Below are 26,139 nucleotides of genomic sequence, written 5' to 3'. Positions count from 1 at the left end.
GCATCGCCAGCATAGAGGAGATGCCGACGGGAACATTCTCTGGAGACGGATTGGGACATAATACCATCTCGATAGCAATTTGTAACTGGCCTCCTGATATTTACTGGCAATGGATGATTTATGGGCAAGTTGGAGAATTCTAAGCCACTGGTCGGAGGAGATATCCTTCTGCAAGTCCTGAGTAAGAAGGGAGATAATCCGACCCCGGCGTTACCAATGCCTTGTATAATTCTGAGAGAGAGTGTCGATAAAGACCGGAGCCAATACATGTCTTTTCAAAAGGAGTGAGTGCCCTATCAAACCCCTGAGAGGAAGGGATAGATGAAAGGAAGTGGTGTAGCTGTCTGGATCTCCATGGACCTAGAGGGCAGGGATCCGTCTGCCCTAATAGTTCCGAGTAAGTGTGCCACCTACCGGAGGGTCTAAAGAATGGTGCCCGACACCTGCCGCTCGATCTCCACTGTGCAAACGTGCCCCCGGAGCTACCCGCCGGGAAGTCCGGATGTCCCAGGACAGGGAACATCGGAGAAGGCGTGGGAGAGATTGTAGAGATCTGTTGGTACTTACGGAATTGAGTCAGGGTAGGGCCTATGAGAGGATGAGAGGAGAGGTCACTAGGAACTTTCCTATCCGTCCATAGCAGAAGGGCCAAAGGAGTCCGGGATGCAAATTGCTCAATGGAGATCCATTGTTTGAACGTGGTGTGTCGGCACCAGTCTACCACACGTTGAAACATAGAGGCTGCGTAATACTTCCTTAGGTCAGGAATCCCTAAACCCCCCCTTTCCTTTGGCACATGCAGTAAGGATCTAGACAATCTAGAACTCTTCCCGGCCCACAGAAATTTAAAGAGGTCACGATGTACAATAGAAAAGAAACTGGCCGGAATGTGGATGGGGAGGGTCTGGAACAGATACAATAGGCGTGGAAGGACATTCATCTTAAAAATGGCACACCTGCCAAACCACGTATAGAGGCCTTTGGACCACCTCTTGAGGTCTTCCCTGATCCGACTCAGGAGGGGGGTAAAATTCCTTGGGAACAGCTCCCGCAAATCCTTGGGAATCATCGTGCCCAGATATTTAATGGCACCTGTCGTCCAGCGGAAAGGTAAGGAGCCCACCAGTTCGGCTTCAAGAGCGGACGGAATGGAGACATTAAGCGCTTCAGACTTCTGTAAGTTAATTTTCAGATTGGACAAGTTATGGAATACTTTGAATTCCTCAATTAGGTTGGGGAAGGTGACCCGAGGTTTGGTAATCATAAACATCAGGTCATCTGCGTAGGCTGCTATCTTAAACTCCTGTCCTCCCACCATCAGACCAGAGATGACAGGGTTTTTCCTTATAGTCCTCAGAAGTGGTTCTAGAGTGAGGATAAAAATTTGAGGGGATAGAGGACAACCCTGGCGCATGCCATTCCTAATCTCGAAGGGAGGCGAGAGGACACCATTAACCTTTGTGGCTGCCGAGCGAGAGGAGTATAGGGAACGGATCCATGCCAATAGAGAACCCTCCACACCCACATGGTTAAGTACTGCAAATAACTATGGCCATCCAACCCTATCAAAAGCCTTTTCGGCATCCGTAGATAGGAGACATAGGTTGGAGCGTTGAATCTTGGCAAGATGGACCAAGTTCAAGACTTTTGTGGTGTTATCTCTCGCCTCCCTTGAGGGAATGAAGCCAACCTGATCTATGTGTATAAGGTCCACCAGGAAAGGGGTCAGACGGGTGGCCAAGACTTTTGCGAAAAGCTTAATGTCGACATTAAGTAAAGATATGGGTCGGTAACTGGCACAAGCGGTCGGGTCCTTACCTTCCTTATGGATAACAGTAATGTGTGCATGCGACATATCTTTAGGGAGAGGGACTCCGGAGCTTAATTTATTCAAGGCATTGGTAAGGGGAGTACGCAGAAGGGGGAGGAATCTCTCATAATAGGAGGCCGGTAGGCCGTCGGGGCCTGGAGCCTTACTAGGCTGCATCGACTTCAGAGCCTCCTCAATTTCATCAGCGGTGAACGGGCTGTTCAAACTCTCAAGAGCCCCACTTGGCAATTTGGGTAAACCCGACCTAGCTAAATAGGAACTCATGGCCGAGTCCAAAGCCAGACTCGCTTGACTAGACTGAGGAAGATTGTACAGGTTCTGATAAAAGTGGGAAAAAGCTTCTGTGATAGAGTCGGGGTTGTGTAGCACCGGTCCTCGCGGTGGGGCAATGCGTGGGACGTAGTTCCTTGCCCTTTGTTCGCGTAAGGATCTGGCCAAGAGTCTACCACACTTATTGCCATATTCAAAAAAGTGTCTCCTACCCTGCGAAAGGAGGTATTTTGTACGAGTATCTAGTTTATCTTTAAGCTTGCACCTTGCCTGTGTGAGCTCTGCACGAACAGATTGTGCAAGAGAGCGTTTGTGGACCTGTTCCAGATCGGAAATGTCCTTTAAAATCTGGGATATTTCCAAAGCCCTCTCCTGTTTACGCCGTGCCCCATGTCTGATGAACTCCACTCTAATCACACACTTATGCGCAGCCCACACCATGAGGGGGGAGGCATCGTCTACCAGGTTTTCCTCAAAGTAGTGCGAAAGGGCCGAGTCAATACCTTGTGCCACTTCCAGATCCTGAAGTAGGGACTCATTAAGACGCCACCTCCAGGACCGGGGCGAAGGCAGAGGGGATTTCAGAGAGACATGCAGCATGGCGTGATCCGAGAAAGTAATTGGGTCAATAGAGGAAGAGGCAATGAGGGGCACTGCCGAGTGTCTAAGCAAGAAATATTCCAATCTGGAGTATACGTCCCTAGGATTGGAATAAAACGTGAAGTCCCTGACCTGAGGGTTAATCACTCGCCACACATCCACCAACTGATTAGAATGAAGGAGGCTCCTAATACGGCGAATGTAAGAGTAAGGCAAGTGAGAGGAGCCCTTGGAGACATCCACCAATGGGTCCAGGGCCACATTAAGATCCCCCCCGACCAGAAGCGTGCCCTCCGTAAAAACTATCCAATTTAGACAGGATTCCCGTAAGGGCTCTCAATTGCTTCGTGTTGGGCAAGTACACATTGGCCAGGGTATACAACTGGCCCCCTATCTTGCCCTTAACGAACAAAAATCTGCCAGTATCATCAGCGCTAGAGTCCAGGAACTCCCAGGGGGCGGATCTAGCAATGAGGATACTCATACCTCTCGATTTAGAATCACTATAGCAGCTGTGATAAGCGTCAGGATAACGGGGAGAGCTAAATTTCGGCATAGCATCCCTGCGGAAGTGAGTTTCCTGAATGAAGGCGATCTGTACCTTTTTACACCATAGGAGTCGGAGAATGGAGGAACGCTTCTCAGGAGTGTTCAGCCCGTTGGCATTAATGGACGAAAAAGTGATCTCCGACATGGTCTGGACCTGTAAAAAACAGAAAGCAGGGGCGGGGGGATGTATGAGGGAAGGGAGAGGAAAGGAGACAAACACAAGGATGGGTAGACACCACTAGAGAGTAGACAAACAAATACAAACACGCCTGGAGGGCGAAGTATCAGAACCAGCTATTCCAGTTCAGATGACAATCCAAATTAAACAAATCAAACAGTGGAGAAAGCAATCCACTATGCGACTCTTGGGGAGCCCAAAAAGAGCCAACCAAGACTCACGGACCTAGTGGGGGTGAAGAAGAGCACTCAGTAAGGCTGCCCGTTCCCCCGGCCCAGTAATTAAAGCAACAACAATACAAAGTAAGGGAGGGGGTACAGAGAACAGGCTGAATTACAGGATACAAACAGCAAAAACGCCTAGGCAGCACCCTGTTCCCGCACCACCCCGCACACTGGCACAACATCAGGTATTGTGATCGAAGAGCAGGAGTCATGATCAACCCCTATAAACTAGAGCTATTCAAACCGAAGACAGTCCCCTATCCAGGTGAGTGTGGGACTGAAGGACGAGCTTGACGGAGACCATCAGACAGACGTGAAGGAGGCCCCCCCATTGGGGATGAGAGAACTGGGACATCTAGCCAGTCCGGCAGGGAGATGAGAGGACAGTCCAGGAACTGACTAAGCTCACCCGCCTGGTCTGGGGAGTGTAGAGCAAACAAAACACCATTCTTGCGGATGATTAGGTGAAAAGGGTGGCCCCAGCGGTACGTGGCCCCAGCATTTGTGACAATCTGCAGAAGGGGTTTGAGCGTACGTCTCATAAGCAGAGTTCTCCTGGACACGTCAGGTAGAAGTTGGATCTGGCATCCGCTGAATGGGATAGGACCCCGTCTCCAGGCCCGTTGCAAAAGGTCCTCCTTTTCCCTGAAGAAGTGAACTCTGCATAGAACGTCACGAGGAGCGGAATTCTCTGAACGTCTAGGGCCCAGAACCCTATGAACCCTGTCAAGTTGAATAACAGACTCCTCCGGCCTGTCAAGAAGCGAGTTAAATACAGCAGACACCACCTTCCTCAAATCGGCAGACGGGACCTCCTCCGGGATCCCACGGATTTTAATGTTATTACGCCTGCCCCTGTTTTCTTGGTCATCCATCTGTAGCAACAGGTGTCTGTTTAAAACCTGTTGTGATGAGACCATCTTTTCCACATTAGACAGGCGGGCATGTAGTTCAGACGAAATTTGGGCTTGTGAAGTCACTTTGGTGGAGATGGATGTTAAGTCCGCCTTGACCTCAGCAATAGCCTGATCATGTTTGGCCTCGACCCTCTGTATGATCCCCTCAAGGTCTGCCTTAGTTGGGAGCGTACTCATCAATGACCAAATGTCCTTCAGCTTGGGACGTTTAGCAGGTTTGCCATGAGAAGATGAGGTGGAAGACGATTCCCCCGATGAATCAGAGGCAGCTGACGGATGGAATATAGCCGGAGTGGAGGGAGGATCAGGCGAGTGAGCCTGGGCAGGCCGGCCACCTCTAAACACTACCTGCGCACCGCTCAGGGCCTGTAAATCAGGAGCGTGTATCAAGGGCCCTTGCGGGGTAATGGGTTCCCCCGACTGTGGGACAGGGGGTCCTAGGTGACTGAGAGGGTGCTTTTGGGCTGGTAAAGCGTTGGCTGGTAGCCTAGGTGGGGATTCGCGGCATGTCGCACTCACCGGGGTCAGAAGGTCAGAACGGAGGTCCCGCCAGAGTCCATAGGCCCGGGAGCGGACGCAGGAGGCAGCATGCGTGGATTGTCTCCAGACGCGGCGAGAGGTAAGTGGACCCTCTGCTGTGCAGCTTGTGGGACAGGGCCCGGTGAGCCTTCCGGCATTACAGGTGCCTCCATCTCTTGCGGACCGTCCGCCGCCATCTTAGGCCATAAAGCTGCTTGGACGTAGGACTTCCTGCCCGGCCCGTATGTATGGCCCACGGGCATGGAGGATACAGCCAGCCAGTCCGAGGACAGTCAGAGTGGCGGCGGGGAGTCCGCTTGTGTCTGTGCAGAACCGCCATCCCCCAACAGCGAGGGAGCGGCCTGCAGCGCAGCTCCTTCCTCCATCGGCGCCATCTTGGTGGGGACTGGCGCGGGAGTTGGCGTGGCCGTAAAATACCTCGCAATATGAGGATCCGAGGACATAAAAGTAGACCCACGGCGGCCCGAACGTCTGACCATGTTTTTTAGGCCAGTAGCATCAGAATCGTTATAAGGGCCAAGGGTCCAGGAGCTCTGTAACGTGCGTGTTCACTGCTGCATGCTCAGGCCACGCCCCCTCGACAAACTGTTTGTATAAGCCCCTATCCAAAATGACCACAGCCCCTCCTTTGTCAGCTTCTCTTATTATAATATCCTGTCTATCCTTTAGATCTCGAAATGCAGCTCTCTCTGCCCGAGTCATATTAGAATGACTGTTGGGTTGTATAGTATCATATAGGAGACATAGGTCCTTTTCTACAAGTTCCTGATACTTATCAAGTGCTGCAGATTGGGATTGTATTGGGTAGAAACCTGGATTGGAAGTCTTAGGCCCCTTTCACACGGGCGAGTATTCCGCGCGGATGCGATGCGTGAGTTGAACGCATTGCACCCGCACTGAATACCGACCCATTCATTTCTATGGGGCTGTTCACATGAGCGGTGATTTTCACGCATCACTTGTGCGTTGCGTGAAAATCGCAGAATGCTCTATATTCTGCGTTTTTCACGCAACGCAGGCCCCATAGAAGTGAATGGGGTTGCGTGAAAATCGCAAGCATCCGCAAGCAAGCGCGGATGCGGTGCGATTTTCACACACGGTTGCTAGGAGACAATCGGGATGGAGACCCGATCATTATTATTTTCCCTTATAACATGGTTATAAGGGAAAATAATAGCATTCTGAATACAGAATGCATAGTACAATAGCGCTGGAGGGGTAAAAAAAATAATAATAATAATTTAACTCACCTTAATCCACTTGATCGCGGAGGCCGGCATCTCCTTCTGTCTCCTTTGCTGAACAGGACCTGTGGTGAGCATTCATTACAGGAAAATGACCTGTGGTGACGTCACTCCGGTCATCACATGATCCATTACATGATCTTTTACCCCTCCAGCCCTATTGTACTATACATTCTGTATTCAGAATGCTATTATTTTCCCTTATAACCATGTTATAAGGGGAAATAATACAATCTACAGAACACCGATCCCAAACCTAAACTTCTTTGAAGAAGTTCGGGTTTGGGTACCAAACATGCGCGATTTTTCTCACGCACGTGCAAAACGCATTACAATGTTTTGCACTCGAGCGGAAAAATCGCGGGTCTTCCCGTAACGCACCCGCACATTTTCCCGCAACGCCCGTCTGAAAGAGGCCTTAAAGTGACTCGAAGAATTGACATGACCAGGCTCATGGTTCAGCATGGTCTGTAAGGAGTTCCAGTGGACCAGCTCAACAAATCCCAGCCCACTAATGCAGCTGGTGGCAGATGGTACACTGCAAGTCCCACTCTTCAGATCACTAGATGTATCTCGTACAGCTGTAACCAAAGGATGTGTGCTGGTTAACCCCTTACATACATTTACTTTAGATGTTAATGGCGAGGAGGGTATAACAGTATGACCATAGACGTCATTCATCGATTCATCCTGAAAGTGTTTTTTCAGGGTGAGATTACGGGCAAAACTATTAACGTCCAGGATAGTACGGTATAAGTCAAAATGATAGGTAGGGGAAAATGATAAGCCTTTCTTCAAAACACCGACCTGATCAGATGATAAAATGGACGCTGACATATTGAGGATTTGAATGTCCACTTTTACTTCTTCTGACGAGACGGGTAGCGGCGATTTTTTCCTGTGCCGCTTGCCTGCCCTTCGTTTTTTGACTGTCTTTCATGTTGGCCCGTTGGTCGTGGAAAGTGCTCCGAACTCCCCTCTCTCTCATCAGACAGATCACCAAATTCAGGTGAAGATTCCACTGAATCCCGTTCAGCTGAGCTAAATGATACCTTGGACGTGCGCCTGTGTCTCCTCCCACGATTTTAATTTATTATTAAGCCATACTTTGTATCTTGAATTTTTTAATTGAGGACATGTGGGACCTCCCCCTGATACCTCCCCCTCTCTCAGGTGATCACCATTAGTCTGTGATCGGACGGGGATTTATCAGGGGGTGCTCCCACAGTACTTTGTGTTTGTCATGAAGAACCGCTGAAATAAAGAAGCCATGTATTCACACCTGACCTGAGGTGGACTTCTCCTTCCTTTAAACTGTAAAAAATGGTTGAAAAGATGAATTAGAAAAATACCAGTTAAGATGAAATCCAATGATTTCTATTCATATCTTAGGGCTTGTCTTATGAAGGTAAGTCCCTTTTGAACTGAAGCCACCTCAGTGATCAAGGGGAAGCTACAGCTAGTAATACAGAATGATTGAACATGTAATACGTGCCGGGATGAAAGATTCTAGTATGATCCACCCTATGATGACTGTATCCCCTAATAGGGGTCATATGTAAGAGAAAATGAGGGCATCCTGCTGAATACTCACAGGGCCGACCCTGCCTCACCTCCCGGGAGGATACATCTCCATTGTACTTGTGGTAGCCACAGATCGCCCCATTCTCTCAATAGGTGAAGGTGCCAGAGCTCACATCAGTCAGGCCCTAAATAATAAATAATACTTCCCAAGATGAGAATCCCCCTTTAAAGAAAAAAAATATCTTATTGAGATGTATTGACAATTTTCCATCAGATCAGAGATGAGTGAATTTCCTAAACTTCACTTTAGTCGGATTCCTCAGAATCAGCCGAGAAATTTGATTAGAGTACAAATCGATTCTACCTCTCGAAAAATTCTACCCAAATAAATTTGAAGAAATTCTGATTCTACCAAATTAGATTATTTTTTTTCTTAAACTCGGTCCTAATTCTGATTCTAACAAATCAATTTGCTCATCTCTACATCAGATGAACGATGCCATCCAATTCCGTAGAAATTTGAAATGGATCAGTTTCTATATATTTTTGTCATGAACCTGGAAACTATTCCCACTAAAAAGTCCTATATTTTTTCTTACTAAAAAATTTATACTTTGGGTCAAGCCAAGCCCGCGTATATTCAGTAGCTGATCCTGCAGGAAGCATTAACTTCATCTGATTTCAAGTTTGTGCAAGAAAACAAAAGAATAAAGTATCAGATTGAGGTCAGTGACTCTGTTCACCTAGATAGAGTGCGGCAGGAGGAATGCAGGGTCCTGACCTGCCAGGATCTCCAGGCTTAGCATTGGTTTACTTTACTGTCTTAAAATGCTGATAAAGTGCGACCCTGTGTCACGCTGTCAATGACCAAGTGATGGGAGCCATGTGCAATTCCCATTGACTTCTCCCTCAGTACGCATGTAAAATAGCTTAGTCCATGGGAAGGAGCAATACCATTAGTGACTTCAAATAAAACAGAATTGAACTGCCTCAACTAATCACATAGTAAGGACAGCTGACCCACCTTAAAAAAAATTACAATTTATGGAAAACTTGAGTGAAAGAAAAACATATCAGCCAAATGACAAATTACAAATCAACGGTGTAGTTTAAATGGGTTTCATCATCAGATTGTGTGCCACCATGGTGATCAGCTGATCTTCACAAGTTCGGCCTCTGGCCAAGCTGATTTAGGCATGGGAAGCCTTGGACAGATGAAGAAATTGTCCATGTTTGGTACATAGGTGACTCAAGGTTGTCAAGAAAGGGAGCCACTATCATTCAGTTTGCTGTTCTAGCTCATAGAGTTCGGTCCCAAGCAGTGGACTCCCCCCCCTACCCCCATCATGTATTAGGGCATATTGACAGGGGTTGTCTTCATGCGACCACCCCATGGATGACAACAAAACTTGGGTCACCACCACAAAACATTTCCTGCAATGACATCATACAATACCTTACATGATGGCATCATTATCATAAACCAGAGTGGCCATATTTAATCATAGTTTATAACTCAAGGACGTTGTACATGTGAAATAGAAGGGATTACAGAGATTGGCCAGACCGTACTTAGCTAGTCCCGAGGTCCTACTGTATGTGTCATCTACTTGTTTTGGGCTGCAGATTGGAGAAAGGGGGCAGAGGTCTGTGCCCACCTTGTCAAGTTGGCGACAGCACAGTTAAGCGGGTTGTCTCAAACTCTGCCTGGAGTGTCAAGACAGAAGAAAAGGTCCTTTCCGTAATCTAAGGAAGAGAGGACCCAGACAGCAGTTGGGGCTGTAGAAGCTGGGTAGCTCCATGAAGATGTCCTTCACATCCAGGACCCCAGTGTAGTAATGCAACCACTAAACCCCAGAGCTGACCCTATAACTTGACTGTCTCTCTGACTTATCCATTAGTCACATTAGATGTCATTGGGGGAGATTTATCAAAACTAGTGTAAAGGACAACTGATTTAGTTGCCCATAGCAATCAGATTCCACCTTACATTTTCCAAAAGAGCTCTGAAAAAATGAAAGGTGGAATTTGATTGGTTCCTATGAGTGCCAGTTTTCTTTTACACCAGTTTTGATAAATCTTCCCCATTGTATTTTGATCCAAATAAAATTATTATTACTGACTTTTTGCTTCTCCTTCCAGCATTCCCTCCACATATTTTTTATCAGCGTTCTGTGCACCCACAAGAAACATCAACTGCATAGGAAATTCCATTTTATTTCTTTTTCTTTTATTTTTGGAAAGCTAAGTACATTTTTGCAAAACCAATGTAAACCAAAATATACAGTCAATAAGTGAAACACCACATGTTGTGAAGATAGAGGAAATGCCAACTTATAGTTCCAATAAAGCCAAGTCAGATATGGAGGCTTGAGAAGCACATATGGCCATTTATTTTTTCCTGGTTTTCCATTCTTCCTGCGTGATGCCATTGAGCCAAAGGAATCTTATATTTACTACGAGGTGTGCAGCGGAAGTGTAGCACTTATATGGCTATTCAAGAACTGGCTGCCAAGTCTCCAGTTAATCGCAAGCTCCAAGGTTATATATTATATAATTGCAAGCTTTGTAGTCAAGCAACCTGCCAGAAACTGGCAGATAAAGCACCAAGTCACAAAGGCGTTGTTTTTGTTGTATGCAAGTTCCTACAATTCCCCCATTATTGCCTGAAAGATTGGTGAGGGTCATATGCCACACGTTGGCCAATATAATGTGCTAATGCTGTAGAGCAACTTACCAATGCATATAATTTAGAAATTCAATCTCCACACAGTTGGGTGACATAGGGGTTGGAATGAGGCAGCTCCATGTTTATGATATGTACGTAGATTTCCACGAATGTAATCCACATCCAGAGCTATCTGTATGGTTGACCATATGCAAACAAAAATACTTCCCAGACCCCTTCAGTTCCTGAGACCAGAATTTGAGGACTATAGCTTAACATAGGATAAATGCTAGGATGCGCACTAATATATGAACATACCCAATGTAGACAGTAGGGCTCAGGTCGTGACTCTAAAGGGTTCTTGTATCTTCTGCGAAACTTGAGATTTGTGACATTTATAATTGCAGACTACGCAAAGAGATTTATATTCTTTTTATTATAGTAAGACTTTGTTCACATTTGCATCCAAGGCTAAATAGCAGTTTATACGGGGTTAATTTTCTCGTTAAAGCAACGGACACCGTGACAGAACCCGTCAGAAAACATAGTAAATCCGTGGTAGCAACAGATGTGATTACTATGAAAAAAGGAAACTGCAATGCAGATGTGAACAGAGCCTTAGACACAATCCCTGTAAATTAGTTGCAAGAATCTAGAATAGTAAGACAGACAAAATCATGGTGGAAATTTAGGCCGGGAATTGGGAAGCCAAGGAAGCTCCTTGGTGGGTCTAATCAAAAGTAGGCATGTAAAACATAATAAAAAAATAAATAAAAAATTCTATGCGATTTTGGGGTCATGTTAGGCTACTTTCACACTAGCGTTCGGAGCGGATCCGTCTGATGTTTCATCAGACGGATCCGCTCCGATAATGCAGACGTTCGCATCCGTTCAGAACGGATGCGTCTGCATTAAAACTTAGAAAATTTTCTAAGTATGAAAGTAGCCTGAGCGGATCCGTTAAGACTTTACATTGTAAGTCAATGGGGAACGGATCCGCTTGAAGATTGAGCCATATGGTGTCATCTTCAAGCGGATCCGTCCCCATTGACTTACATTGTAAGTCTGGACGGATCCGCTTGCCTCCGCACGGCCAGGCGGACACCCGAACGCTGCAAGCAGCGTTCAGGTGTCCGCTCACTGAGCGGAGCGGAGGCTGATCGCTGGCAGGCGGATGCATTCTCAGTGGATCCGCCTCCACTCAGAATGCATTAGGGCAGTACGGATGCGTTCGGGGCCGCTCGTGAGCCCCTTCAAACGGAGCGCACGAGCGGACACCCGAACGCTAGTGTGAAAGTAGCCTAAGTAAGTAGGAATAGGTTGTTATTTACTACTGATATGCCTTAAATGTCCAGATGGGAATACCCTTCAAAGTCCTGGACAATATATGTTAGTCTATCCAAGTAGATCTTCCAAATCTAGCACTGTGGGTCAATGGGAACCATTTATTGGCCAATGACCATAGATGATAATCAACCAGAACGTTGCATCTTTCATCTAAAGATGGCCACAGAAGTAGTGGTTGCATCGTACTGGTTTGTATAAACAATATGTGGCACTTCACTCTGATATCTGAAGAGTGTTTAGTTGTCAGTGATACCGTACCAAAACATAGACCATCACTTATTCATCTTTGTGTCCTGTCCCAAAATTTCCATTATTAAATTGAGACTTGTTAAGCTGGCCATACACATTGTACTTTTGTCTGCCAAACCTGCAGGTTCAGCCGGTACAGGAGGGAGAAGGGAGAGATAGATGTTGGCTGACAGCTATTGAAAGTGTATGGCCAGCTTTAAAGGGGCTATCCAACCCCTATAATGACCCCCCCATTGCTCAGGCCCCTCATATAGATTATACTTACCCCGCTCCCCGACACCCACATCACCCCTGATTCCTGCATGGCTGCTGCTGCATCTCGCAGGTGACGCTAGAGAGGCTCGTCCCCATCACACCCTGCTATTGGCTTTGGCTACCCTCCCCCATCACCAAATGTTTTGATCCATGCAACAGGGAGATGCAGCGGCAGCCGTGCGGGACTCAGGGGTGACGCGGGTGCCGGTGAGTGGGGGGAGGTCATTATAGGGGTTGGATAAGCCCTCTAAAGGACTTGTCCAGGATTTTTATATTGGTGGCTTATCCTCAGGATAGGCCATCAATATCTTATCAGCGCACCACTGCTGACCTGGCGCCATAGCTACACAGCTCTGTCCATTGTGTAGTGGATGGAGGTTACTGCAGCGCTGCTCCCATTGAGGAGAACGGGAGTGACATTTGTAGTCTATGCTGATATTTCTCAGCCCAATTTTTTATTTTCCACCTTGAGATAGGCAGCCACTACTCCCCCTCCAACGTTGAAATATCCTACACATTTGCCAAGTCTAAATTACGCTAGTCAGGAGATCAAGGTTGACAATTATTGTCCAAAACACATTTTGGTCTATGGTTATTTTAAGTATATGGCCTGCTTCGGGTCAACCATGTCTTAATCTAATGGAAAAAATCTCCAACCTTTACTGTAGATTCAAAAAGACTTTTTGTGAATTATTGGTGCTGACTTTTGCGTCTACAGAGCTAAGTTTACAACTTTGCCCGTTTTGTAAATTTTTCGTTATTTTGATGATCAGTCTGATTGATGGACCAATTTAGAAGTAAAGGTGAGAATTGCTGTTGGCCCAAAAAGTTGTCTTCTTTACTCCTTCTCCATTCGCATGCACGCTCAGTTGGCCGAATATGCATGCATTGCCAATGGAGAGATGCTTCCAGACACTCAACATGCACACCCATTCTTCTTGCAACATATTCTGTTGGAGAGGGTCAGAGGGGCCAATGTTTATCTTATGTGTATGAGGATCTTTAAGAGTCAAAACAGCAAAAAGTGTACTGACACAGGAAAAAAAAAAAAAAAATTTCACCTATTGCATCTTTGACAAACTTTTCTCCACAATGTCCCCTCGTTATGAAGAATGGCCCCTAACTGCAGCATTCCATTGTAGTAGCGATGGAAAAACGTGGCTGCGAGACAGGTATGTAATTGTGGTAGAAAAAAACAAAAAAAACAAGTCGGAATCAGGACACAGCCAAAGAATAATTTTTTAACAGGCTGTGCCCCAGCGAGAAGTACACAGCTTAACCTCTTAGCTCCCAGCCAGACCTGTAATGCATAGTTTAATTGAAATCTCATGCAGGTCCTGCTGGGGGAAAATAAAAGTTAAGAAATTTATTGGCAAAGGCCACAGAAATGGATTTCCCAGTTTTTGGCTGCTGCGGCCAAACGTAGTGAAATATCTCTTAACAGTAGAAGTATTGTCCAGAGCTCATTATTTCTGCCACCGGTCACTGAGGTCTTCTGTTATTCTATCCCACTTCTTTGTTTTGTTGTGTCATAAGATCGGACAACTTGAGACTGGGAAACAACGCCGTGTTCTTCTTGAGAAAAGGCAAATCCATCTGAAAAAATAGAAGTGAGAAAAGGTAGAAGAACATTTCAAGAACGGCACATTGGAACAAAAGGATGGCGGGTATTATCTGACCTATAGGGGAGACTGTGAAAGTAAGATTCCGAGGCATTTTTGCATTCATTTTCTGTCCATTTTAACGTCCGTTTTGCATCCATTTTTAACAGCCATTAAAAACAGCCAATCAAATCCCCCACCATAGTGCCCCTAGTATAATTAATTTCCTCTTCAGAGTCCACCACTGTTATTGATGTCCCTATTATTGCCCCCAGTATTATTAATACCCTCATTAGTGGCCCCTAGTATTATTAATTCCCCCATTAGTGGCTCCTAGTATTATTAATAGCTCCATTAGTTGCTCCCAGTATTATTTATGCCCCCATTAGTGGCTCCCAGTATATTAATGGCCCTATTAGTGCCCTCTAGTATTATTAATGCCCCCATTAGTTGCTCCCAGTATTATTAATACCTCCATTAGTTGCTCCCAGTATTATTAATGCCCCCATTAATAGCTCCCAGTATATTATTAATGGCCCTATTAGTGCCCTCTAGTATTATTAATGCCCCCATTAGTGGCTATCAGTATTATTAATACCTTCATTAGTTGCTCCCAATATTATTAATACCCCCATTAATGGCTCCCAGTATTATTAATGCCCCCATTAGTGGCTCCCAGTATATTATTAATGGCCTATTAGTGCCCTCTAGTATTAGTAATACCTCCATTAGTGGCTATCAGTATTATTAATACCTCCATTAGTTGCTCCCAGTATTATTAATGCCCCCATTAGTGGCTCCCAGTATATTATTAATGGGCCTATTAGTGCCCTCTAGTATTATTAATGCCCCCATTAGGGGCTATCAGTATTATTAATACGTCCATTAGTTGCTCCCAGTATAAAGAAGATTTTAACCCCTGAAAGGCCTATTTTTTACCTAGTGTATCCGGCTTTAACATATGTTAGACGGGTGCACTTCTGTCTAAACGGCCGTTAAAAAAAAAAAGGGGTCCACCAGGCCATGAAAACGTCCAAAAATAGGACATGTCCTATTTTTTGACAGCCGCTATTCACGGACCATTAAAAAAATGCCCATGTGAACAGTCCGATTGACTTAAATTGGTTCTAAAAATGGCCATGTGACAGGATTTACTTAAACAGCTGTCACATGCCATTTTGCCAGTTTGTGTGAATTAGGCCTAACAATTTAATGCATTGACGGACGTTAGAGATGTTTGTCAGCCATTTTGACAGGATCGGCAAACAATGTAATGTCTATAGACCTGGCCGATCCCTGGCTGAGGTCAGCTATCAGGGGAGTGAAACGCCAGCACGTGCCAGCTGCTTATCTCATGCCCCACTGTAATGGTAGACATCAGGTCTAATATTAGTGGTTGGCCGGATCACTATCGATTACGTTTATGGCCAAGCTCTTGGTTAGGCTACTTTCACACTTGCATTGTTGGTTTCCGGTATTGAGATCGGGCAGGGGATCTCAATACCGGAAAAAACTGCAAGCTGCGGTTTTTTGTCTGGTCATAAAAACTGAATCCGGCACTAAAAACAATGAAAGTCAATGGTAACTGATCAGTTTTTTTAGGAGCCTTACCCATTGACTTTCAATGTATTTAGTGACGGATCCTTTTTTTTTTTTTTTTCATTTTGATTTCACACAACTGCATCCTGATGTGCAAAATCAAAACGGAATCGTTTAATTCTGGTATTGAGGTCCTCTGCCATATCTCAATACCGGAATTAACAAAGCGGCGCGCAATTTTACAGGTTCCATGGCAACTGAAAGGGGAACAAACGATCACCACTACAATTGTGCGTACCCCCTTTAGTTCGCATACTGTTTATTCGAGGAGATGTGCTGCTGACAAAACATGATTTTGGTGCCGTATGAAAGATTAAAACACCCGGTAAAAAGGTGTTCACTCATTTGTCTGGTGATTGGTGGCGGCAGCATGTATACACGGGTCAATAACCGTGAACGACTGTTTTTGTTACCAATCATCAGCCTGGGCAAAAGGCCCCTTTCACACGAACGAGTATTCCACGGGGGTGCAATGCGTGACACGAACGCATTGCGCCCGCACGGAATCCAGACCTATTCATTTTTCAATGGGGCTGTGTACATGAGCGTTGGTTTTCACGCATCACTTTTGCGTTGCGTGAAAATCACAGCATGTTCTATATTCCGCGATTTAGAACATAGAAGTGAATGGGGCTGCGTGAAAATCGCATCGCATGCGCAAGCAAGTGCGGATGCGATGCGTTTTTCACAGATGGTTGCTAAGAGATGTTGTTTATATACCTTCAATTTTTTTAATTTAAAACGCATTAAATCGCATGGCACCCGCGCAATAAAAACTGAACAACTGAACACGATCGCAGGCAAAACTGAATGAACTTGCTTGCGAAATCGCGCATTTTTCACTGAACGCTCACGCTCGTCTGCAAGGGGCCTTAAAGGGGTTTTCCACCTTTGAGATATTGATGACCTCCACCAATCAGCTGTCTGCAGCAGCCACCGACGCTGGAAACCAGACGGCAGACAGAGCTGAAAGCAGAAGGCTCCATCCAGTGTGTAATGGACGTGCCACGTTCTGCAGCCCAGTTGAAGAATTGGACTGGTTGGATTTTAACCTGTTACAACCCTTTCTTTTCCAAGGAGATAAAAGGCAGAGATATCTGGCAGCCGCTTATCTTCCATGTGGGGTTGTCAGAAGAGACACCGGTCAGCTATCTTATGTATATGGCTACCTTATGGCAGAAACTGATTTTCTTGAGGACTTGCTATGTGTTGTGAAATCCTATACTCCCCCCCCCCCCTCCTTTCCTGACATTGTCCTGTGAAGTGTCCCTCGTTATACGTCTTCCAGCTGCCAGTGACTATCACATAAGACATGTCCAAGATTCCCGGCACCATTCAGCTTCAGCAACTCTTGAAGGGACCTAAAGCCCAATGACCGTGTGATGAATACTAAAGGCGCATTTACACGTGCTGCCAATTGTCGGGAAGGAAGCGTTATAATATGCTTCTATAGTTTACAGAATATTGGACATTTCCAGGAAGAACAACAGAGGAATAACACAAAGTAGAGTTCTAAGAAAAGATGGTTGAAAATGATTTCACTGGAAGTATACGTTTTTACTAAAGCAGTCCTCTTTAAAGATGTCTATTTTTAGCAAATCATTGTATTCTACATGAAATGACAGTTCTGGAGCTTCCATATTTCTGACTCTGTGTGTGCAATTCCTCTATTATTCCTTCTAGACGTCTAGGAGTAAAGCTACAACTTGGTTTTGCCAGCTAGGGGTGTGTCCCTGCACAATCAACCACTATCCAATCAGTGCTGCCTGTGCAGGGCCACACCCCCAACTGGTAACACCCAGACGGACCTTCATTCACAAAGTTCTAGAAGGAATAACAGAGGAACGGCATAACATAGCATTCAAAGAGAAGACAGTCAATAATTATTTCATGGAGATTAGAAGTATTTACAAAGTCAGCTCCTCTTTAAAAAGACTTCATGCAAGAGAATGGCTCCTGGATCTAGATTCCCAGGTAATTTGCATTATTTTAGGATAAAATCCCCACTGAGCCGCCTTTATCCAGTATAAGGGCTCATGCACATGTTCATGCGTTCACGCAAACAACGGGTCCACCATATATGGGCCCCACCATTTTTGCATCGCATCAAAGATGCGGACCTTTTCACTTGAATGGGTTCGCAATCCGGAAGGCGCAATGCGGAACGGAGGCACAGAACCCCACGGAAGCACTACCGAGTGCTTCCACGGGGTTCCGTGCCTCCGCACCGCAAAAAAAATAGTTGAATGGGTCTGGATCCGTCAGCGGAATCTGCACGAATGTTGCCCGTGCATTAGGGACTGCAAATTGCGGTCTCCAATGCACAGAATGGCCGAGCAACGGCCGTGGGCATGAGGCCTAACCTTTACCAACCAGGAAGCAGAATGCCTTTATGAAGCACAAGAAAACAGGCTTTACCTTTCTAACAAAGCGTACCTTCAAGCCTGGGGTCAGATAGAGATCCCAATGCAAATTCAAGTCTCCGAGCTCAAAGCTTCCTCTGGTATCGGCTCTACCTGCTTTAATTAAATTCAGACCCCCCCACCTGCCTGCAGGAAGCGGCCGGCCGGATTCTTTACGCTCACATACTTACATGATACACTTTGCTGGACGGAATTAGCACGAAACAGGCTCGGAGGGGTTTTTCTGCCAAGTCGCTTCAACAAGTGGTCACGTTCGTTCAAGCTGCAATGAGATCAAATAAACATTACTTTCAATGCTTGTCAACCCGGGCGGAAACAGCTGCTGCCTCCCTTCTCAGATGGGCTCCTCTTACCGGAGGGCAGGCTTTTCGGCAACCAAGGGGGAACTTTTCTTATCCAAGATGCAGAAAACTAACGCTAGGACTGCATCAATGGGGCGCAGTTACTAAAGTGTTTGTGCCTGTTTTAGTCTAAGAAATATAGCTGTTTTAGGGCTCATGCACACAAACACAATTTGCTGTCCCCAATGCACGGGCACCATCCGTGTGGCTGGCGCAGTCGGATGCAGACCCATTCCACTTGAATGGGTCCGTGATCCGTCCGCACCACAAAAAAACATATGTTCTATTTATTGCGGTCGGGCAGAAAACCACGGAAGCACTCAAGTGAATGGGTCCACATCCGTGATGTGGTGCACAAATGGCTGGTGCTATTGCAGACCTGCTATTCGTGGGCCGCAATACGGCCACCAGCCAACAGCGGTCGTGTGCATGAGCCCTTAGACAGTCTTATTTTTTTAGTCGCATTTACTACTGAAACTGCATCTGTTTTGGAGGCTTTTGCGCCTCGTTCTCCTATTTAGATTTTTTAGACCAAGTCAGAAGTTTTCAAACTTTTTCAACTTTTTCCGATCTATTTATGTAGGTGCGCCTTTTTTGCACCTGAATTTGTCGCACAACCAGTCTAAGTTCTTCCCCACCCCAGGGTTGGCGTACTTTTCTTTGTCTGTTTTCAGTGGTGAAGCATGACTTTTTTGCATTTAAAGTCACACTTCCTAGGAGACATGCGATTTTTCTACACAAAGATGCAACTTTTTTCCATGCACAAATAAACTAGACCAGTCTAAGTCAATATGATCCGCAAAACATGGATGACATGGATGACGCCCGTGTGACGTTCGGTGTTGCATCCATCTTTTTGCTCAACTGTTGACTTCAATGAATCAACATTTTGCAGCCAAGAATAGGACATGTTCTATCTTTTTGCGAAATGGACGTATGGATGCAGACAGCACACAGATGACATCTGTGAGCAGTCCAGTTTTTTTTAAAGGACCCATAGAAATGAAAGGGTTCGTGTGCAATCCTCAAAAAAATGTGGATCGGACATGGATACAAAATATGGTCGTGAGCATAAGCTCTAAGTATTATACTTGCAGAATAAGGCCTCTTTCAGATGTCAGTGAATAGCATACATATATGCTGGCTGTGGTCCATGGACAGCATACGTACCCATTGACTTTAATGTGTGTATAGTCTATGTGTCTATGGATGCCATCCGTGTTTGGTCCGTGGTTTTCATGGATCATTACTAGAAGATGCTCTGGAAACTAATATAGCAATGTCTGTGGAATACGGATGATGCATGAACTAAAAATCACAGAACCACAGATCAAACACGGATAAATCACAGGCAACGTCATGGATGAAAGACGGACCATGCCATCACGGACACGGATTTGTGAATGAGGCCTAAGTCTAGTTTCACATTAGAAGTTCAGAGATCCGGCAGGCTGTTCCGGCAGAGCTCTCTGGATCTGACATTGCCAGGCGCTGCCTGAATGCCCAACTATAACTATAATGGAGACTGGCGGAGATCTGGCCACCACCCGGCAAATATGCCGAGAATGAGCCGGACTAAAACTGTGTTGCGTCTGGATCTCCGCCAATCCCAATTATAGTTAATGGGGCTGACGGGCATTCACGCAGCGTCCGACAATGTTGGATCCAGAGAGCTCTGGAAGGCTGTTTCATGCCGGAACAGCCTGCTGGGTCTCTGAACACTAGTGTTAAAACTAGCCTAAGGGTATTACCACACGGCATGGCCGCATTCCGTTTGGAGCATGGCCAGCTTCAGTCAAGAACCACGAGGCCATTGGGGGAGAGTTGCCAGTCTCACCGGAAAATGGCAGGTCATCTGAGACTCAGATAATGTGTATAGCCCACTTTATATGTACTTTTATTCCTAATTTTGCTTTACTACAGAGATTTATCGAAACACATAGAGCAGGCGGCCATGTTCTCTGGTTACTAGAAGGAAGCATATCTTGAGGAAATAATGGAGTAATGTATCATCTCAGGCGCCAGCTTTGATGTATAACTGATACCGATACATAGGGAGCTCGCCCACTATAAATGTTTCATCTGCTCCGGGCGGTAAAGCGAATGTCAGCACATATCATATTCTGCATAGGAATCATAATACTCTATATATTCTCCAGCTATAGATGACAATCAGCAGACCTCAGGCCGGACTGACATGCAGCTTTTAATGTGTTTCATTTCCTGCTCGTCCATTGTCTTGAAGCTGCGTACGTTTACTGGAGGAGAGATGATTAGGACTCGATGGATTTACCTAACGCTGAGACACATGCTGCATATATTCAGTTATGCATATAGAGTAATATCAGTAGCAGGATTGCTATATACTGCAGGTATTCTTCAGCCCTCCATGTGATACAACCTCCCTGTACGGCCATATTTCCTTTTTAGTACCATAAAAACGACTTCAATATTTACTTAGAATGTGCACTGGAGTTTTCCAATACTTAGATATTCAAGATAGGTCATTAATATCAGATCTTTTGGGGGAACCACCACGGACTAGCTGTTTTGGGCAACCGTTGGCACCAGAAACAATACAGTGGATGGAGCAGGCTCTGTCCACCATGATGGGATATTGCAGCTCAGATCCCACTCAAGTGAATGGAAGCTGAGCTACAGTACCCCCAAAACTACAGTGGATGGAGCCTACTCTCCACTCTGTGGTGTCTGATGCCACAGGCTGACCAACCAAAACATCTGACTGGTAGGGGTGTGGGTTGTCTCACCCGCACCGATATTGACAACCTATCCTGAGGACAGGCCATCCACATCTGAGTACTGGAAAACCCCTTTAACATTCCTGAGATGACTAAAGAAAACAACCTTCCCACTAGGGGTGCAGTTATAGGGGGTACAAAGGTTGTCCTTGAACCCAGGTTCTGATCCACAAGGGGACCTAATGGTCTCTATCACATACAAAGCCACCAGTATAATAAATGACATGTAAGGCCCCTTTCTCACACTCAGGATCTAACACTGATTTTGCCACGGATTTAAGTGGAACTCTGCGTCAAACTTGATGAAAGCCCACCTTTAATCCAGATAAATCGGGTTTCTGTAAGCCTGTTCAAATGCACCGGAAGAAAAATCGGTGAAAATCTGTAGCGTGTGACATTTGTCACGCGACAAGAAAGTCTCGCAACATCTCATATAATGTATTTCAATGTTGTCGCAAGCTACTGCAACATTTGCAAACTAAACATCCAAATTGGAATTTTTTGCTAATTGCATCACAGTCCCAGCATGTCGCATTGTGACACCACTGAAACACATTATATGACTTTCTTGTAACCATACCCTAAGAATTTTAGAATTTTCTTGGAGGCTTTTCTTGAGGTTCTTTCCATTTATAAGTCAATTTTATCTAATTCCCTATGACTGTTTTATAATCCAGACTATTTCATCACCCACATAAACATAATGAAATGCAGGAATCTCTACTGAAGCTGCCCGTATATATATGATGGCATTAGAAATTCCTGACAACAGCAGAATCTACAAAGCTAATTTCATAATCCGTTTAGAAAATTGCTAGAGAAGAAAAAGGGTTAATTACTCTTACCGCTAATTGGATTTTCCAATAGCATCCACAACGGCACTCTCAGGAGGGTGTCCCCACCTCCCCAGGACAGGAAACAACGTAGAAGCTAAAGTTTAGAAGGCCCCCTCCCTTTACCTGCTTCAGTTAATGACATAGGACTTGTTAGTAGTGCAGGAAGTGTATTGAATATTTAACAAAACAACATAATTTACATAAAATAATAAGGATTGGGAAACTCCAGTGCCATTGTGGAGGCTATTGGAAAATCCAATTACCGGTAAGAGTAATTATCCCTTTTCCCCAGCGGCACTCTTAGGAGGAGTAACAGAGAAACAAAAGTTTTTAGGGTGGGACTACCGCAGATAATACTTTTCTGCCAAATGATAAATCATAGTTATGGAGCACATCCAACTTACAATGTTTAAAAAAAGTATTTGGGTTTGCCCACGTGGCTGCCCTGCATATCTGTTCTACAGACACAGAGGCATTTTCTGCCCATGAGGCCGAAACCGCCCTAGTGGAGTGAGCTTTAATCTCTTTAGAGTCAGGTTCTTGTGAAGATAGCAGAATTCTATGGTACTCTTGCTTGCTGCTGATCCTTTATGCTGGCCTTGATATTGAAGAAGAAGGTGATCTGAGCTCCTGAACTCTTTGGAGACCTCCAGGTAGGTTAATATACACCGTCTTACATCCAGGTTATGATATTTTTCCTCTATTTTTGAAGATGGATTTTGGCAAAAGGATGGAAGGGATACCTCCTGATGACGATGGAATTCGAAAACAACCTTAGGCAGAAACATAGGGGTATGTCTGAGAATAATACTGCCCTCCAACACCGTGAGGTATAGTGCTTTACGGGAAAAGGCTTGTATCTCCCCCACCCTTCTGGCCGATGTAATTGCCAATAAAAAGGTGTTTTTTAACGTTCGAAGTTTTAGCGAGATAACTTGTAAGGGTTCAAAGGGCACATCCATCAGAACCTCCAGCACCAGGTTTAAATCCCAAGGTGGAATAGTGCAATGAACAAACGGTAATCGTCTTGTTGCCCCTTTTAGAAATCGCTTTATCAGAGGTAGATCTGCCAGCTTTATTTCTAAAAAATTGCTTACTGCCGAGATCTGTACTTTAAGGGTGCTTGGTCTGAGCCCCCTATCCAGACCGGACTGAAGATAATCCAATATTAGTGGAATATCGGGATCTTGACTGGAATACCATCTATCCCCTGCAAATCTTAAAAAGGTTTCCCATGTTCTTGAATAGATTTTGGAAGTTGTATCCTTTTTACTATATAGAAGAGTGGGAATTACCGGTTCTGACAGACCCTTTCGTTTTAGCAGAACTTGTTCAGTCTCCAGGCTGTTAGGTGCAACTGGTATACACTTGGATGGAACACTGGGCCCTGACGCAGGAGATCTGGATAGGCTGGGAAGGACCAGAATTCCCCGGCAGCCAGATCGAACAGGAGAGGAAACCAGGACCTTTTCAGCCAGAAGGGTGCAATTAGTATCAGTTGAGTTGCGCCTTCTCCTCTATTGCCTTCATCAATACCCTCGGAATTAGACTGAAAGGCGAAAAAGCGTAAGGAAGACCTTTTGGCCATGGGGTAGACAGAGCGTCTACTATCAGAGGCTGATCCCAAACAGAGAGGGAACCAAATTCTTTGACCTGTCTGTTTTTTCAATCTTCGAAAAGGTCTACGATCGGGGTTCCCCACCTTTCTGATATTTGTTTGAACATTTCTGAGTCTAGCGACAATTCTCCTTCTTTCAGACTTTTCCTGCTGGGATAGTCTGTAACTGTGATTTCCTTGCCTCTTAGATGGACTGCTGTCAGAGTGGTTAAGTTTTTTTCTGCCCAACAAAAAAATCATTTTTGAAAGATCTTGCAGTGCCTTGCTCTTTGTCCCCCCCCTGCCGTTTTAGATAAGCCACTGTAGTGGCATTGTCGGACAGAACCTTCACATGTTGGAATTTTACAATTAATTGTAGGGAAAGAAGTACTTTGTATACCGCCATGAGTTATTTTAAATTTAATGATGCTGCTGCCATTCTTTGACTCCAAATACCCTGAACTGCTTGGTCTTGGGTGTGGATCCCCCAACCTCGACCGCTGGCGTCGGTTGTAATAACTATCTGATTTGTATGTCGCCAGAACACAACTTTTTGAAGATTTTTCTTTACCCTCCACCAAAGAAGGGACTGTTTTACTCTTAGAGGGACCTTTATTATTTTGTCTAAAGTGGGAAGAAATGAAAATGAGCTCTTAACAAGCTTAGCCTCTAATGCCACCAGATGTAAGGCAGCTATCTTATAAGTCAATATTCAGCTCTTAAAATAAGCCTTGAGACATGACTTGGATATTAAATAAGCCAGCACCTCATCTGCAGACAGCTGTTTCGGGGTGATTGCCCCCCATCAGTGCAGAGCAGAGAGTACTGGCTTAACTGGGTAGGAGGCCTGTGTCCGAGCAAGGGGGGGGGGAACTAACTCTCCTTATTTAATATCCAAGTCATGTCTCAAGGCTTATTTTAAGAGGTGAATATTGGCTTATAGGATAGCTGCCTTACATCTGGTGGCATTAGAGGCTAAGCTTGTTAAGAGCTCATTTGCATTTCTTCCCTCCCAGAATTCCAGAGGAGCATGTATGGCCTATAAGTCTCCTCACACTGATTAAGGTGCTTTCTCCCTAAGGAGAGTTAGTTCCCCCCTTGCTTTGTCTAAAGTGTCCTGATTTCCATCCCATGACTTTAGGAGGAACATCTGCAGTGTCCTCGTATGATGCTGGGCCCACCTGACTGCAGGGATTGCGGAAGTCAAATGGCCTAACAACGTCATGATATCTCAGATGGACACTATTCTGGACTTACAGAATAGCGCCACCTTCTGAGAGAGGGAGGTTTGGTTTTTTTGAGGGAGGAAGGACATGAGATTGTGGGAATCTAGCATGACTCCCAAGAATTTTTTCCGTTGACTGGGAACTAGGTCTGACTTCTCTTCATTTATCAACCAGCCTAGTTCCAGCAATTTTCCTTTTACAACCTGTAGATGAACTTGGAGGGATGGGGCTCCCACCAGAAAGTAGTCCAAATATGGAACAATTAATATTCCCTAGAGATGCAAAAAACTCGTCACTTCGGGCATAATTTTTAAAAAAACCCTGGGGGCTGACGACAACCCAAAGGGAAGGGCCTGAAACTGGAAATGACGTTTTTGCCCCTTCAGAAAAATCCCAATCCATGAGATATTTTTGATACTGTCTGTGTATGGGAATATGGTAATATGCATTGGAGAGATCCATGGTTACCATGTAGCAATCGCGAGTCAAGAGATTTACTGTCGATTTTATTGTCTCCATCTTGAACTTCTTGTAAGATGTGGCTTGTTTAACTTTTTTAGGTTTATTACTAATCTGAAGGATTTGTTTGGTTTTTGGATTAGAAGGATGGGAGAATAAAACCCCCTTCCCTCTTGATCTTTTGGAACCGGGACTATGACCTGTTTTTGTAGGAGACACATTATCTCGGATTCTAGAGCTTGCTGTTTTTATTTCTGAAGTAATGGTCTGTTGAAAGTGAAGTAATTTGGGGGAGGTGTACTGAACTCGAGCTTGTAGCCTTCTCTTATAGTGCTTATTACCCAGGGAGCGGTAGAAATATTTCCCCAGGCCAAGACAAATCTTGTTAGTCTGCCTCCTACCTGAAATCTGGCGTCATTGTGAGGGCTTTGCAGAGGTTTCTGGGGTAAATAGGAACCCTCTTTCCTAGAGGGCTGCCACTTTCCCGAGCTCTCTTTCCTTTTCTGGTCAGATATAGGTCTCCTTCGGTTTCAAAAGGACCGTCTTTGTTGATTTTTAATTTGACGGAAAGCCTTTTTTCTTGTCTCATGCCTTATCCAGTATATCTTCTAGGACTGAGCCGGACAGCTTATCCCCTTCACATGGGATGGAGCATAGACAACTTTTAGAACTGGCATTGCCAGACCAAGACCTGAGCCATATAGCTCTACGTGTGGCATTTAAAAGGGGAGAGGATCTAGCTGAGAGCTTCTACAGATCTGCCGAGGCATCAGACAAACAATTTGAGGCCTGTTTCAGAATGGGGATGGAGGCTAAGATTTCCTCTCTGGGGGTACCGGCTGCCAGATGTTCCTCCAACTGGGTTAACCAGACTGACAATGATCTGGAGGTACAGGTGGCCG

General features: G+C 45.2%; 1 protein-coding gene across 1 annotated transcript in view; it reads right to left on the bottom strand.

Annotated features, from left to right (window-relative positions):
* Positions 1 to 13,600: 13,600 nt before the first annotated feature.
* Positions 13,601 to 26,139, bottom strand: part of ATP8A2 (ATPase phospholipid transporting 8A2) — a 728,462-nt gene continuing 715,923 nt past the window's right edge. The window contains exons 35-36 of the mRNA XM_040422449.1: positions 18,190 to 18,281; positions 13,601 to 13,992 (exon numbers count right to left, since the gene is read on the bottom strand). Of these exons, the coding sequence (XP_040278383.1) occupies positions 13,895 to 13,992; positions 18,190 to 18,281 (190 nt within the window). The 3' untranslated portion in view covers positions 13,601 to 13,894. The remainder of the gene's footprint in view (positions 13,993 to 18,189; positions 18,282 to 26,139) is intronic.

Source organism: Bufo bufo, chromosome 3 (genome assembly GCF_905171765.1).
Source record: "Bufo bufo chromosome 3, aBufBuf1.1, whole genome shotgun sequence".
NCBI lineage: Eukaryota > Metazoa > Chordata > Amphibia > Anura > Bufonidae > Bufo > Bufo bufo.
Note: the sequence above shows the minus strand (reverse complement) of the source record. Positions and strands in the feature narration are given on the sequence as shown.